Source organism: Tachysurus vachellii, chromosome 17, assembly GCF_030014155.1.
Source record: "Tachysurus vachellii isolate PV-2020 chromosome 17, HZAU_Pvac_v1, whole genome shotgun sequence".
Lineage (NCBI taxonomy): Eukaryota > Metazoa > Chordata > Actinopteri > Siluriformes > Bagridae > Tachysurus > Tachysurus vachellii.
In genome coordinates, this window is record NC_083476.1 from 5,610,042 (window position 1) to 5,626,024 (window position 15,983).

General features: G+C 39.3%; 2 protein-coding genes across 2 annotated transcripts in view; one reads left to right on the forward strand and one right to left on the reverse strand.

Moving 5' to 3' along the window:
• niban2a (niban apoptosis regulator 2a) overlaps positions 1-4,757 on the forward strand; it is a 41,136-nt gene extending 36,379 nt beyond the window's left edge. The window contains exons 12-15 of the mRNA XM_060891351.1: positions 365-478; positions 657-764; positions 1,118-1,229; positions 2,647-4,757. Of these exons, the coding sequence (XP_060747334.1) occupies positions 365-478; positions 657-764; positions 1,118-1,229; positions 2,647-3,488 (1,176 nt within the window). The 3' untranslated portion in view covers positions 3,489-4,757. The remainder of the gene's footprint in view (positions 1-364; positions 479-656; positions 765-1,117; positions 1,230-2,646) is intronic.
• A 689-nt stretch (positions 4,758-5,446) lies between these two features.
• Positions 5,447-15,781, reverse strand: slc31a2 (solute carrier family 31 member 2). Its single transcript, XM_060891425.1, has 4 exons — positions 15,507-15,781; positions 11,830-11,902; positions 8,931-9,153; positions 5,447-7,002 (listed from the first exon to the last, which is right to left on the reverse strand). The coding sequence occupies exons 2-4, from the start codon at positions 11,900-11,902 to the stop codon at positions 6,834-6,836; spliced, it is 465 nt and encodes a 154-aa protein (XP_060747408.1). The 5' UTR covers positions 15,507-15,781; the 3' UTR covers positions 5,447-6,833.
• Between the last annotated feature and the right edge of the window lie 202 nt (positions 15,782-15,983).

A 15,983-nucleotide genomic window follows, 5' to 3' on the forward strand; every position in this document is an offset into this window, starting at 1 on the left:
AATTAACTCAAAGAAACTCAGTGGTAAATATTATAGCTTCGGTGTATCTAGCAGTATATAAAAGTTAATGGTGACGGATGGTGTTTTTTTTGGCTGCTCAATGTTCATGGTCGCCACAGCGGATCACGTGGCCCAGGTTTTATACCGGATGCCCTTCCTGATGTAGCCCTCCCATTTTATCCGGGCTTGGGTTATCAGTGGTCGGGTTATCTCCCTGCCCTGGACCACCAGGAAGCGCTATAATAAAAATTAATGAATAAAACCACCACTAACACAAACAACAACAATAATAATGTTGTAAAGCCTGGATGTTTTGTGATCTTAAATATCAATCCTGTATTTTCTGGTCTGCTTTCTACCACAGCAAATGGACAATGCCGTGTACACGTTTGAACAGCTGCTGTACCAAAACATGGATGAACAGTCAGGAGAGGAGCTTATAAAAACCATCCAGCGCTGCCAGGACCGAGTACTGAAGGTGAATCAGCCAGAGACCTGTTTAAACAAGCACTAAAGACATACCGTGAACCTCTTATCTACTCAGCAGCCTGAAAAAAAAAAAAGAATGCTAATTGTTTGACTTTCTTTTAAGCTTTTTAAACACAAGAATCATTCTTTGTCAGCAAACAGTTTGAGTTTGTTCTTATCTTCGGCAGAAATTTGACTACGACAGCAGCACGGTGCGGAAGAAGTTCTTTAGAGAAGGACTGCTGCAGATCATCATCCCGTACATGCTGAAACATCTCCATCCTGTGTATGCTTCTGTAAGTATGACCAACACATCACTCCTGCATTCTTTGTGTATCTGTGTCTGGATCTCTCTCTGTTCTAGCGGAGGGATAAAATTCCATCGTCTGGAACTGGATCCGTTTAATGCTTCAGATTTTCCTGTATTTGTATTCTGAACCTGGAATGTCCATAATCTAAATGTGAACCTTACGTGCTCCAGAAAACACTGGGAATAAAATCTAGATGTTAAACGGTTCCTCCTCCTCAGCTACATCACTCCAGTTAATAACTGGACGGAATTAGATAAGTGTTACTTTCCTACACTGTACACCACTTTAGGAAAAAAAAAAAGACTAAATATGTTTCTGTTTCTGTGTTTTCTGTTCAGAAGCTGCCACAATTCAAAGAGTTTATCTTTGAGGATTTCTCCCGCTTCATATTAGTGGAGAACATTTTCGAGGAGGTCGTCCTGCAGTCGGTCACTAAAGATATTATGATGGGTAAGACCAGTTCCAGGCCTTATGACCAGTTCCAAGCCTTATGACCAGTTCCAGGCCTTATGACCAGTTCCAGGCCTTATGACCAGTCCCAAGCTTTATGACCAGTTCCAAGCTTTATGACCAGTTCCAAGCCTTATGACCAGTTCCAGGCCTTATGACCAGTTCCAAGCCTTATGACCAGTTCCAGGCCTTATGACCAGTTCCAGGCCTTATGACCAGTTCCAGGCCTTATGACCAGTCCCAAGCTTTATGACCAGTCCCAAGCCTTATGACCAGTTCCAGGCCTTATGACCAGTTCCAAGCCTTATGACCAGTTCCAGGCCTTATGACCAGTTCCAAGCTTTATGGCCAGTCTCAAGCTTTATGACCAGTCTCAAGCTTTATGACCAGTCCCAAGCCTTATGACCAGTTCCAAGCTTTATGACCAGTCCCAAGCCTTATGACCAGTCCCAAGCCTTATGACCAGTCCCAAGCCTTATGACCAGTCCCAAGCCTTATGACCAGTTCCAAGCCTTATGACCAGTTCCAAGCTTTATGACCAGTCTCAAGCTTTATGACCAGTCTCAAGCTTTATGACCAGTCCCAAGCCTTATGACCAGTTCCAAGCTTTATGACCAGTCCCAAGCCTTATGACCAGTCCCAAGCCTTATGGCCAGTTCCAAGCTTTATGGCCAGTTCCAAGCTTTATGACCAGTCCCAAGCCTTATGACCAGTCCCAAGCCTTATGACCAGTCCCAAGCCTTATGACCAGTCCCAAGCCTTATGACCAGTCCCAAGCCTTATGTCCAGTTCCAAGCCTTATGTCCAGTTCCAAGCCTTATGTCCATTTCCAAGCTTTATGTCCAGTTCCAAGCTTTATGTCCAGTTCCAAGCTTTATGTCCAGTTCCAAGCTTTATGACCAGTTCCAAGCTTTATGACCTTACAGCAGGTTTCCTCAGTTACATTAAGCACTGCAGTGGATAACCTCACCTAGATACTGTAAACATGTACTCAAGAAATCTGTCCTGTATTTCAGCAACAGCTACAGCTGCAGATTTCTTGCACAGTTATGGCTGGAGTGCAGAAACATGCATAATATTATGGGCAGTCATCTGTAACTTTTTAAGGAGGATGTTAAGCGTTAGCCATGACAGCAAATCATTTTACTGTTAGATTATTAAAAAAATATATTTTTGATGACTGGGGATTTTGATGATGAAGGGATGACTACAGGCTTCCTAAGAAAATAAAATAACAAAAAAAAAGGTTGAAAAAAATTTAAGGTGGAATTATGAACTGTAGGCATTTTAAATTTCATCATATCGTGTGTGTGTGTTTGAGAGAGTTGTTTAAGCTCTTTAAGTTTTTTGATTTTTAGAGAGAATGTCAGACATTTTCAATAAATACTACAGCTAAACTTAATCATTCTGTGTGCAGCTGTAAAGGAGGCAGCCATTCAGAGAAGGCACAACCTGTACAGGGACAGCGTCATTCTGGGCAACAGTGACCCGAACCTCCACCTGCTGGAGGAGAACTCCATCGACTGGGCCAGCCACTATGGAGGAGGAGGAGAAGAAGTGGACCGACGCCAAAGACGTAGACAGGTTGTGTCCATGATTGTTTCGGAGGACATGGCGCCGATGCCTTACGGCTCTTGCCTGGAAGTACCTGGCGTGGAAGAGATCCCCGAAGAGAACGAGATGCTGCCGGCTGAAGATCTTGAAGATGAAACGTTCATCAATAACGATCACAATTTACAGCCGATCATTTCAGTAACGCCAAAATCCCTGGAAGTTCCAGGCTCCCCAGACAGCGTGCAGCAGATTAGGCAGCTTATCAGGCCAGTTCTTGAGGTGGTTGTTCCTTCAGCAGCGGATACTGACCCAGTGTTGACCAACGGGATGCTGCCTCTGGAGGAAGGGGAGGAGATAGAGGCCATCACCTCAGAGGAGGACATGATGCCAAAAGACTCCGCTATCGCCAGCGCCATTCAGGAGCTAGAGAACGCCGTTCGGGATGAAGACTTCAACGTGGACTCTGATTCTGAACTTCCGCAAGCGTCTGCCAAGTCCAGTCCACGTCACCATGACGACAGCGGATTTCAATCACCTACCAACGAGAACACTGAGGAAGAGGACCCTCGGCCAGTCGCTGCGGACCCGAAGGGTGAAGCCGAGCCAGTGGGTCCTGAACTGGTGATGGTGATGCTGAAAGAGGAAGACGAAGAAGTGTCCGAAGATGGCTCGGGAGAAGACGAAGATTTTGAATCTAACATTTAAACTGGGATATTGATATTGATTTATTTTTTTTTATCTTAGCAAGGGAAGATATGCTGAGTAAACAGTAAATAATCATTCTTAAAGCTTAAAGTTATCCTTGTATTGGCATGTTGCTTCGTTCTAGAAAGAAACAATTTGAAGTTTAAAATGAGTAGAAATATGTATTAAAAAAATAACTAGTTGAATTTGCGTACATTCAAGATATTTTTTGTGCTTTTTTTATTTTATTTTTTTTTTAAATTGTGCATTTTAAACAGTGGCAATCCACTTTTTGTATATATTCATATGAATGCCTTGTGAAGCTTAAATCTTATTACTTCATCATAAAGAAGGCACAATTTTTTTGTCACTGAAATGTCAGCTTTCCTTTTCCATATAACCGGTATTTAGACTTTAATCAAAGTGAAGCCTTAATTCCATTTGAAATCCTGGGATACCGCATGGATATACGAGGATATAATAAGCATGTTATAAATTTCTTATATTTAACACTGCTTTGTTTTTACTACATATTTATATATACGTATAAGGGAAATAAGGACACAATGTCTGCGGTCATGAAACAGTGTATTTATTTGTTTTTACTGTGTTACTAATTCTGTGCTATGTTAATAATTGTTTGCAGCGGAACGACTTAACGTATCCACGAAGCACTTACTGTACGGCGTGTCATCTTTCTCTTGATCTAATAACCCGTTTTGACTACGATGCAACCCTAACTTTATCTCGTGGGTAGACATGACTCAAATTAATGTGGCTTTAAAGACAGCTTGCGTAGTGTTAGGCTTACTTTGAACCCCGGCTGCGTCCGGATCAAGAACTTCTTGTTTTTCTTGTCTTGTGCTGGAACTGGAGGAGGACAATGATCAGACGGCAGCACAGACCTTTGTACTTGATGCCAGCTTCTGGTATTTTGATAGAAAGAAGCACAAGAATGGCTCTTTTTGTTATATTGTAAGGGTTTTTTTTTTCTACCCAGTTGATGAAATGTTTGGAATTTGTTCTTTTTTTTTCTTCTAATATCTACAGTATGATGACAGCCAGTGAAACATTTTTCATCACCTTTGCTTTTCTACTTGCCTTGTGCTTGTGATTTCTTTTTAAAAAAATAAAAAAATAAAAAAATGACCTGGTTGTTGCGGTTCTCCGAAGTATTTTACTGTATTTTTCCTCCACTATTTATTAACCCTGTTTTTAACACTTTTTTTTTTTTTCTGTAGCCAAACTCTACTGTTCTTTTTTGTTTGATATACATACACACATTGAATAAATAAAACCCTTTTAAAATGGTTTCTCTTCTTGTTTTTTTTTTCAAAATACATCTTTTCTGGTGTGTTTGTGATCCTTAACCCTTCTGCTTTATCTTGAGTCCGTCAAAAACTAGCTCAGTCATATATTTGATCAAATGTTTCATCTTTATGTCAAAATATTTAATACTGTTTGAGGTGCCAATATTTTTGCCTCGTGTGTATTTGAGGAAAACAAACTATTTTTTATTTTTATTCTTACAAAATGTTTTGAATGATTTTTGTTAGTAGAAATGTACACACTTTTTCATTATTGGGATGAGTTGCATATTTAATTTTAGATAATAAATGTCTAAGTTGAGGCGGTGCATTAATTTATAGTCCATTAATTCCAATGAACAGTATATATTTTTGTTACTTTATCAGATTAGACATTAAATCCGTCTCTGGAACAAAACTAAAAACTAAAATAAAAAAAGCAATACAACCAAAATCACACTGATAAAAATGACTAAATAGTATCATTTATTAAAAAATGATAAAAACTAATAATATTAATAAAAGGGGCACGGTGGCTTAGTGGTTAGCACGTTCGCCTCACACCTCCAGGGTCGGGGTTCGATTCCCGCCTCCACCTTGTGTGTGTGGAGTTTGCATGTTCTCCCCGTGCCTCAGGGGTTTCCTCCGGGTACTCCGGTTTCCTCCCCCGGTCCAAAAACATGCATGGTAGGTTGATTGGCATCTCTGGAAAATTGTCCCTAGTGTGTGATTGCGTGAGTGAATGAGTGTGTGTGTGTGTGTGCCCTGCGATGGGTTGGCACTCCGTCCAGGGTGTATCCTGCCTTGATGCCCGATGACGCCTGAGATAGGCACAGGCTCCCCGTGACCCGAGGTAGTTCGGATAAGCGGTAGAAGATGAATGAATGAATGAATATTAATAAAAATAATAATTTATAATTAAAAACAATACAATTAAAAATGTATTATAATTTAATAAACACATTTAATCTAATTTCATTTACAAAACTTTACTAAAAATTTTAATAAATGATGAAAGGTCAGATATTTTGAAATCCCAATGAACCTGCAGAATAAATCACATCTCTGCGGTCACGAATACAGCTCTCACCTCACAGCATTCTCATTATTATTCAGCATTCCTTTCTTAATAACACAAACACAATCAAAATTATTAGTCAAACCAATTTAATATCATTTAAAAACGTTATAGCTTATAAAAAGTGAGATCTGATTTGTTAGCGAGGAAAGAAAATGGCAGTAAATTAAAGATTTACTTTTTTAAAAACATTTCTCTTTTCATCTCGCTCCAACATTGAAGGTAAATGATTTGCATGATTTCTAGAGTTTTTTTCTTTTTAATACTTCCCATACTGGGGAGAAAAAAAAAAAAAAAAAAAAAAAGTCACTGACTGACGTGTGAGTATCGTGTCCATCACGAGGACCAAAACTGTGCAACCAGGGGAGTTCACATTATGACTAAATCACTCGAGAGGGAAGTAAAGTCAATGCAGACTATTACTCTCTGCCGCCCCCCCCCCTTTCTTTTTTAATAATTTTTTTTTACTGCAGATACAGTGTAAAACACATAGAGCACATTTTCCCTGTGCAGGTTAAAAGGAAATACACATTACACATTGAAGTTGTATTGACCATCCTGGTCACATGACACAGTGTTTAGACAGGACATCAGGTGTCCCAGTGCTAAAGCCATAAACGCATGACTGTAAATCCACATGCGGCACAAACGACGATCATATAATCAGAAATTGCACCGTTTCAATGAATTCAACGTCTACCATTGGCACTCTGAAAGCAAATTAACTTAAAGCTAATTTGATTATTTGATTACGTTAAAACCACACGGCAATCTCTAAAAATAAAAACATCATTTAAAAAAAAAAATCATACGGAGTACAAACACTTAGGCACTGAGGTTATTGACTGGCAGCTCTTTTGCATAATTTGTAAAGATTGTAAGTCTAAAAAAAAAAAAAAAAAAAGAAAAAAAAAAAAAATCTAAAAAGAAAAAAAAAAAAACCCTGATTAGTTGCATCTACTACATTTAACCCCTGGTCAGTTACATTGCATAACCTGAGATAGGGAAAGCGATGAAGTAGCCTAACAAAGAGCCCACAATCACTCCGAGGAATATCCAGACGTTGTAAGACATGACACAGAGCATAAGCATGTATCCCAGAACCACCTGAACAATGTGCAGTCCTGTCCGAACGCCATGAAGGAGCCAGCTGTAATTACGAGAGACAAGCAGGATATTAGAGAACAGTGGTCCATTATTTCCTCTTAGTAAATCCTTGTGGAAAGATATTCTAGTAAGAATGATGCCTACGGTTTAAAACATTGCAGTGGTTTACTCTAAATTAAATACACACTCCTTAGAATAAAGAAATCAATATGGTTAAAAAAATAAAAAAAATAAAATAAAAACACAAGCAAATCTCCTGGATGTTAGGATTAATTTTTTTTTTTTATAATTTTTTTTTTTTTTTTTTATCAGTATAAACAAATGAATTATTTTATGGATGATATAAAATGAGTCAGGACTCTTTTTGTTGGATTTCAATGTGACACTTTTTTCCATCCGTTTGTTTTAGATAACACAGGTTGAAGATAACTTAGATGCTTATGAACAAGCTCTTGGGGCATTTCAGAGAGCAGAACTGGGTTTGATATAAAATATATTCTATGTTAAAAGCGTGCATTCGAGAAAAAAAATTAGGCAAAGCAGAAAAATAATGCAGATAAAAGTCAAGAGCTTTAGTGGACATTTTCTGGGGACACCGGTCTTCAGGTTTTGGTGATCCCGTGCTTACTGTAGTCTCAGGAATAGAACTTGAAGTGGTTTTCTGATACATTATGGTGGTGCATGCACCCCGAGATTCTTTCTTCGCATATCCCAACTTTGAAGGTTTGGGTCAGAAAACAGTGACAGCCATGATACAGCACTCCTGGACCATAGAGGGTTGGCTAAGGGCCTTACTCATGAGCCCAACAGTGGCAGATTGGCAGAGCATGGGCTTGAAACCAGATCCTTCGATCAACAACCCAGAGCCTTAACCACTTGAGCCATTACTATCCACTCGAAAGAGTTTTTATTGGGGTTACCATAGCCGTCCTGTTCAACTCAAACCTATCTGACCATAATCCTCTGATATCTTTCATCAATGAGGAGTTTCCAGGTTTTTGGGGTTTTTTTGCACCATCCTATGTTCTGAATCCAAGGAGATCAGCAGTTATGGAAATTCTTAAACCATCCCAGCACCAAAAATCACCCCCCATTCTAACAATGAACTGTAAGTAAATTTATTCACCTGCAGCTGCATGATTTTATCTGTTGCACTGCTGCCATGTGATTGAGTTAATAATTGCGGGAATGTAAGTATATAAGCCAATTTCATTACCATGACATAATACATCCAGTGTAAAATACTGTATCATGAAAGGAGCTTCAAACTGATTGAAGGTTAATGAAATTTTAATAATAACAACGTGATGGATTTCATTATTATTAAATCTTCTTCTTCTTCTTCTACTTTCGGCCTTTTCCGTTAGGGGTCGCCACAGCAAATCATCTGTTTTCACCTAACACTATCCTCGGCATCCTCTACTCTCGGATCAACTTTATGTCCTCATTTAACACATCCATATATCTCTTCTTTGTCCTTCCTCTTGACCTCTTACCTGGCAGCTCCATCTCCTACATCCTTCTACCAATATAACCATCTCCCTCCTCTGTACATGTCGAAACCATCTCAATCTAGCCTCTCTGACCTTGTTCCCAAAACAGCCAACCTGAGCCGTCCCTCTGATGTGCTCGTTCCTAATCCTGTCCATCCTCGTCACTCCTGAAGAGAACCTCAACATCCTCATCTCTGCTACCTTCATCTCTGCCCTATGTCTTTTCCTCACTGCTACAGTCTCTAACACACACAGCATAGCTGCTCTCACTACTGTCTTGCACACCTTTCGTTTGATTCTTGCTGACACTCTTCTGTCACATTTCTCCACCCACTCCAACCCTCTTCACCTCTTTTCCACACTCCCCGTCACACTGGATGGTCGACCCCAAGTATTTAAACTGGATTTCATTATTATTATTAAATATTCAATAAATCAAGATTATATGCACAGAATTATTACATTATAAAACCTGTACCTGTTTGCAGTGGAAGTGCCGAGAACAGGGGCAGTGGTGTTCTCCGTGGGAGCCAGAGACACCTGGGAGGGACTGTTAGCTAGTGACGAGCTGCTCTGGGGATGCTCCAGCTCTGGAGAAAAGCTATGACTTTCAGACCGTTTGACAAGAACGTTCTTCCACACCTTGAGGATCTCGTATAATACTGTAAGCAGCAGTACCACCAAGACTGAAAGAACCATTCCTGGAAACAAAAGAAAGCAGAACATGGATGGAAAAAGAATGAATTGTGTAAACATGGGTTGTGCATTAATACAGTACATACAGATGGAAAGTCCCACATAGAGGAAGAACAAGACGTTAGAAACGTTATTCTTTTTTTTAAATCATTTTTGTTTAGTGCCTGGGGTAACACATTGTTTTCTGCCCTGAACAAAAATTCAGCAATGCATTGTCCAACACTCATCTCGGGGCTGTGTGTTTTTCCTCTTCACAACACACATGGAATGTATTAACCAATACTAGCTATATATTTTGGGGGCATGGTGGTTTAGTGGTTAGCACGTTCGCCTCACACCTCCAGGGTTGAGGATTTGATTCCTGCCTCGTGTGTGTGGAGTTTGCATGTTCTCCCCGTGCCTCGGGGGTTTCCTCCGGGTACTCCGGTTTCCTCCCCTGGTCCAAAGACATGCATGGTAGGTTTATTGGTATCTCTGGAAAATTGTCCGTAGTGTGTGATTGCGTGAGTGAATGAGAGTGTGTGTGTGCCTTGTGATGGGTTGGCACTCCGTCCAGGGTGTATCCTGCCTTGATGCCCGATGACGCCTGAGATAGGCACAGGCTCCCCGTGACCCGAGGTAGTTCAGATAAGCGGTAGAAAATGAGTGAGTAAAAACAGGCACTCTTCAACTTTATCCAGCACCTTATTTTGCTCAGTCTTCCCATTTACCTGCATTAGTAGTTTTTTGTTTCTCATTACCACATGTACTAGTGACTGCTAAAAACTAACTGCTAAAAAAATGGCTTACAAGTTAGCATGGGGCTTGATTCCTGGCTCCGTCTTACAGAGGTGGGAGTAAATCACACATGTGCAAGTCACAAGTAATTCTCATGTCTTGAATGTCAAGTCAAAATCAATTCGAGTCTTTTTTTAATATTAGTCAAGCAAGTTTTTTCAAATTTGCGACTTAAGTCTGACTCGAGTCAAGTCAAGTCCCCCATCTGAGTCAATTAACTCAAGTCCGAGTCAAGTCTCAAGTCGTGAATGTCAAGTCAAAATCAAGTCGAGTCTTTTTCAATATTTGTCAAGCAAGTCTCAAGTCTCAAATATGCGACTTAAGTCTGACTCGAGTCAAGTCATATGACTCGAGTCCCCCATCTCTGCTGTCTTATGCGCATGGAGTTTGCATATTCTCCCTGTGTTTTAGGGGATTCCTCTGGGTACTCTGAGTTCCTCCTCCAATCCAAAGACAAGGGCTGTATATATCGAATTGCATCTTGAACTTATGTGTAGTATAAATAGGTGTGTGTTTTTTGATGGGTTGCATCAAGTCCGGGTTCTTCCCCACAAACAGACTCCTGGTTCCCTGAGACCCTGTGTAGGATAAGAGCTCCAAAGTGATCTATGGATGGATGGATGGATGGATAGATGAATGCATGGATGGATGGATGGGTAGATGAATGGATGTCCTTGATCCTGTTCATCTTCTTATCCTGAGTTTTACAACTTTGTCCACGTAATAAACATGCATTCAAAAGATTACTTAGGGATAAATACATTCATTCATTCATTCATTCATCTTCTACCGCTTATCCGAACTATCTCGGAACTACCCGAACTATCTCAGGCGTCATCGGGCATCAAGGCAGGATACACCCTGGAGTGCCAACCCATCGCAGGGCACAGACACACACACACACACACACTCATTCACTCACGCAATCACACACTACGGACAATTTTCCAGAGATGCCAATCAACCTACCATGCATGTCTTTGGAACGGGGGAGGAAACCGGAGTACCCGGAGGAAACCCCCGAGGCACGGGGAGAACATGCAAACTCCACACACACAAGGTGGAGGCGGGAATCGAACCCCGGCCCTGGAGGTGTGAGGTGAACGTGCTAACCACCGTGCCCCCCTCAAACTTCCGCCGGGAGACCCCAATGGATTTCAAGTCCATTGCCTTAACCACTCGGCCACGACTACAAGCGCGGGATAAATACAAATACATTTAAAATCTAATATTAATCTTGAACGTTTTGTACTATATTCCTTATGTTCTGTAAAGCTGCTTTGAGACAATGTCCACTGTTAAAAGCACTACAGAAATAAAATTTAATTGAAGTGAATTAGTTTCTCCCCCATTGATTTCAACCTTAACATAGCTGTTTGGGAGTTAACGCTGAACAGCAGAATGAGGATGTTGATTATGTGGAATGAGAATTATAATCTGTCAAGTGCCCATGTGACTTTGTAGGTTCTGGTGTGTGTGTGTAATTATAGTGTGACTATATTCTTGTGTTGGCCAAGTTGTTTACGTCAAGCTGCTTTAGCATGACAGTGCATAATTATTCAGATATTTATTTAGATATTATTATTACATAATTAATACAGCATTTATTTATTGATGTATTTATTTTTTTTTTTATTTATTTAATAGTTCTTTATATTATTTGTATATTTATTTATAAATTATTTATTTATAAATTATTTAAACACTTATATTGTTAGATAATACAGCAATCTGTATTCTCGTTGTTTGCCTCCGGTTTGGACAAATTTTGGAACGCCCATTTCTTTACGCTTGCAGTTTTGATAAACCCTTCAGTACCAGAGAAATAATGAAGAAAAAAAAGCTAGCTAAAGAAACCTAAACAGGCAAGTAGTGGAGTTTATTTTAGCTTTCATGCGCTGTACCTCCAGGTCCGTGTACACTCCAGAAGTCAAAGAGCAACGTGACCGTGCTTGACGCTTCAAAGTGCATCTGCATCTGAGAGAGAGAGAGAGGGGGGGGGGGGGGAGAGAGAGAGAGAGAGAGAGAGAGAGAGAGAGAGAGAGAGAGAGAGAGAGAGAGGGAGGATGAACAAAGGGAGAAGACAGAGAGGGAGAGTGAGACAGAGAGAGAGAGAGGGAGGATGAACAAAGGGAGAAGACAGAGAGAGAGAGAGAGAGAGAGAGAGAGAGAGAGAGAGAGAGAGAGAGAGAGAGAGAGAGAGAGAGAGAGAGAGAGAGAGAGGGAGGATGAACAAAGGGAGAAGACAGAGAGAGAGAGAGAGAGAGAGAGAGAGAGAGAGAGAGAGAGGATGAACAAAGGGAGAAGACAGAGAGAGAGAGTGAGACAGAGAGAGAGAGAGAGAGAGAGAGAGAGAGAGAGAGAGGGAGGATGAACAAAGGGAGAAGACAGAGAGAGAGAGAGAGAGAGAGAGAGAGAGAGAGAGAGAGAGAGAGAGAGGGAGGATGAACAAAGGGAGAAGACAGAGAGAGAGAGAGAGAGAGAGAGAGAGAGAGAGAGACAGAGAGAGAGAGAGAGAGAGAGAGAGAGAGAGAGAGACGAAGTAGACCGAGAGAGAGGGTGACCATCAGAAGAGAGAGAGAGAGAGACGGAGTAGACAGAGAGAAAGGGTGACAAAGAGAAGAGAGAGAGGGAGACAGAGAGTGATGGAGAGAGAGGTTGAGAGAGGGTGAGAGTGGGTGAGGGAGGGTGAGGGAATGGGAGGAGAGAGAGAAATAGAGGAGACAGAGAGGGTGAAAGAAAGGGAGGAGAGACAGAAAGACGGAGAGAGAGAGAGAGAGAGAGAGAGAGAGAGAGAGAGAGAGAGAGAGAGAGAGAGAGAGAGAGAGAGGGTGACAGAAAGGGAGGAGAGAATGGGGGTGAAAGAAAGGGAGGAGAGAGAGAGAGAGAGATAGAGGGGGAGAGAGAGATATATACAGAGAGATACAGAGAGACAGGCAGGCAAAAAGAAAGTGAAAGATGAAGAGAAGTTAGAATGGTTTCAGGGTAAACACAACCACAACCACTGCAGATCTCAAATCACTGACTTCATATTACTCCGGAAGTCTTCCACAACTCTGTTCACCCTTTACTTCTTCAGTTCTGTTTTTCACAATGTCATTTCCATACAGCTAAATGAGTATCCATAGAATAATAAAGACCATTTTCAGTCAGGCTCTTTGTGAACGGCCTAGCAATGAAACCGCAATGATTTGCATGTTCAGACTGGCCAAGAGCAACAATGCGAAATTTTCACCGTGATTTGTTAGTGGATTGATGAGATTAGCTCAGGAAAATAAACAAAGATAAACAAATTTTCACAAGTCTGAACATGCAAATCATTCTTTTCACAAATTACTGGAAATAGAAATAGAGTATGAGGAGTTTTTATAAGGTTTGTCACTCATCTGTTTTAGCTAAGATACAGACATTAGAACTGTTTACAGGTTCTTTCTTTCTTTCTTTCTTTCTTCCCTTCTTCCTTTCTTTCTTCCTTTGCTAGGAAAAAGATATTATGTATAGCAATGAAGAATGAAGCTTTCCTGAATCTACTTGACCCAAGACTCTGTGTGGGATTGTTAAAATAATAATAATAAAAAAAATCTTTGTAGTAAAAATGTCTGCATAATAAAATGAAGTGTTACAGTTGATTTTTTCTCACATGCTTTAGTTTACTTTCACAATGTACGCATAGTGGCGTGGTCAAGTAAAAAAAAATAAAAATAAATAAAATATTAATGAACAACAAAAGTGCATGAAAAGACTCTGCTATAAATAAATAAATAAATAAATAAACAAATAAACAAACAAACAAACAAAAACTCACATGGATTTGAAGACTATAGGGCTTTTGACAAAGTAATTTAAGGATAGAGAGTCAAATGTAGTTTGTAGACTACTGTATAGTCAAATTGGTAGCTTAGCTCCTTTACATTATTATTAGCGTGTAGACTAAAAGGTTAGAATTGCAAATCATTTCCCCAAAACTGATATGTAGTCTGTTTCAGTTCTGCTGTGAACACTGTGTTTGAGGTCATTAAATCAAGTGCAAGTGATCACAGTAATGTTGACATTATTGACAAGAAAAAAAAATTATCTATACGTACAACATGCATGCAAATGACACTAAGCTAAATTTATGCTTAACGTCTAACGCCTGAATGTCTGGGTCACCGTTTACGAAAATAGATTACGCTGGACGTCTCAGAACATTTGGAAATTAAACAAAGATAAGATGTTATTAAATAAAAGTTTAGAAGGCATAATGTACTGTGTTAGGTGGCTGTGGTGACCTCAGGTTTAAAATAAACACATCGGTGGTGATAGAATTTTTTGTATCCATTATTTGTGGTATTTGATTCATTGTTAAAAGAGAGAGGCATAAACACGTCTTCTTCAACACACTTATTCATGCGTACCGACGAATTAAGATTGAAGTCGGTCCAGAATTATTGGCACCCTTGGTACAGTTGGGCTTAAAAAAATGGTTACGTCGAACGTCCTTGTTGTTCGTTTCCGTAATCGTTCAGCGAAAATGAGAAATAAGAGAGAGTTTTAACCTTTAATTAAAGTAAATTTATTTTTCATTTCTCTTGTCAAAATTGTCTTATGGAACAAAATGAGGTCACCCTGGGCTTTGAATCTTCTTACTACACATAGCTATTACAACGGATTTTAATAGTTCAGTGTTTTCAGGTGCTGACCTAAAAGTAACTTATAGAAATTTGTGGAAGTGTAAATGAAAGGAAGCAATACAGTGTCAAATAAGGGAACTAAATATTGGATGTGGTAGCCTAGTGGTTAAGGTGCTTGGCTATCACTCGGAAGGTGGTGAGTTCGATTCACACGTCCGGGCCCCTGAGCAAGGCCCTTAACCCTCAATTGTATAAAAATGAGATAAAAAATGTAAGTCGCTCCGGATATAATGCTGGAAATGTAAATAAAACACTGAAAAGTCTGTTAAATGCTGGAAATGTAAATAAATCACTGAAAAGTCTGTTAAATGCTGGAAATGTAAATAAATCACTGAAAAATCTGTTAAATGCTGGAAATGTAAATAAATCACTGAAAAGTCTGTTAAATGCTGGAAATGTAAATAAATCACTGAAAAGTCTGTTAAATGCTGGAAATGTAAATAAATCACTGAAAAGTCTGTTAAATGCTGGAAATGTAAATAAATCACTGAAAAATCTGTTAAATGCTGGAAATGTAAATAAATCACAGAACACTCCAAATAAATAAATAAATTCTGAGACAATAATTTGGTTTTAAGTATCTAGTAAGGTTTTCTTATTAATAAAGTAGCCAATTTTATTCTGACTTGCTGCTAAGAAGTTTTTATCTTCTTTAAACAGAAGATAAACTATATATACATTGTTTGCGTATGTAGTTACACAAAACGTCTCACTCCTGTAGCTGAGTAACTTATAGCACAGATGCATCAGTGACTTTTAAGTCGTTTAATTGTTCAAGATCATTTTTTTCCCATTTAAAGATAAATTTCACCTTAGTTCTCAAAACACAAATCTTCACTACCCTAAATAAAAAAATATTAAAATAAAGCATATGGATATAAATAATGACATGACATGACATGACATACCTTTGACACGTTTTTTTTTCTGGATCCTGCAGCAAATAATGTGGCTTTGTTACTTGTAACAGCTGTAAGTGGGTTTGTTTATTGGTCTTATTACTCACAAATTACACAAATCAAGTCCCGTTACATCGTGACGTCAAACATTAATCATATATTCATAAACCACCCTTACAAAAACATCTATGTAATATATGATAATTATTATTTTTTATTATTATGAATATTATTACTATTATATAATCGAGCTACAGCTTGTCCTCCTGCTTCTAGACGGTTTCACTAAGGGAAACAAGCTATATAAGTAAACGTGCAAATGCAGTAAAAACCAAATTGTTCCCTACTACCTAGATAGGTGCACTACGTAGTGAATAACCAAAACTTTTTCTGTACCCTACCTAGTGCACTAAAATTATATTTGGAATTCGTCCGTTAAAATACGTCACACTCAACTGACTCAAATTTGAGCTCTCATTGGTTACT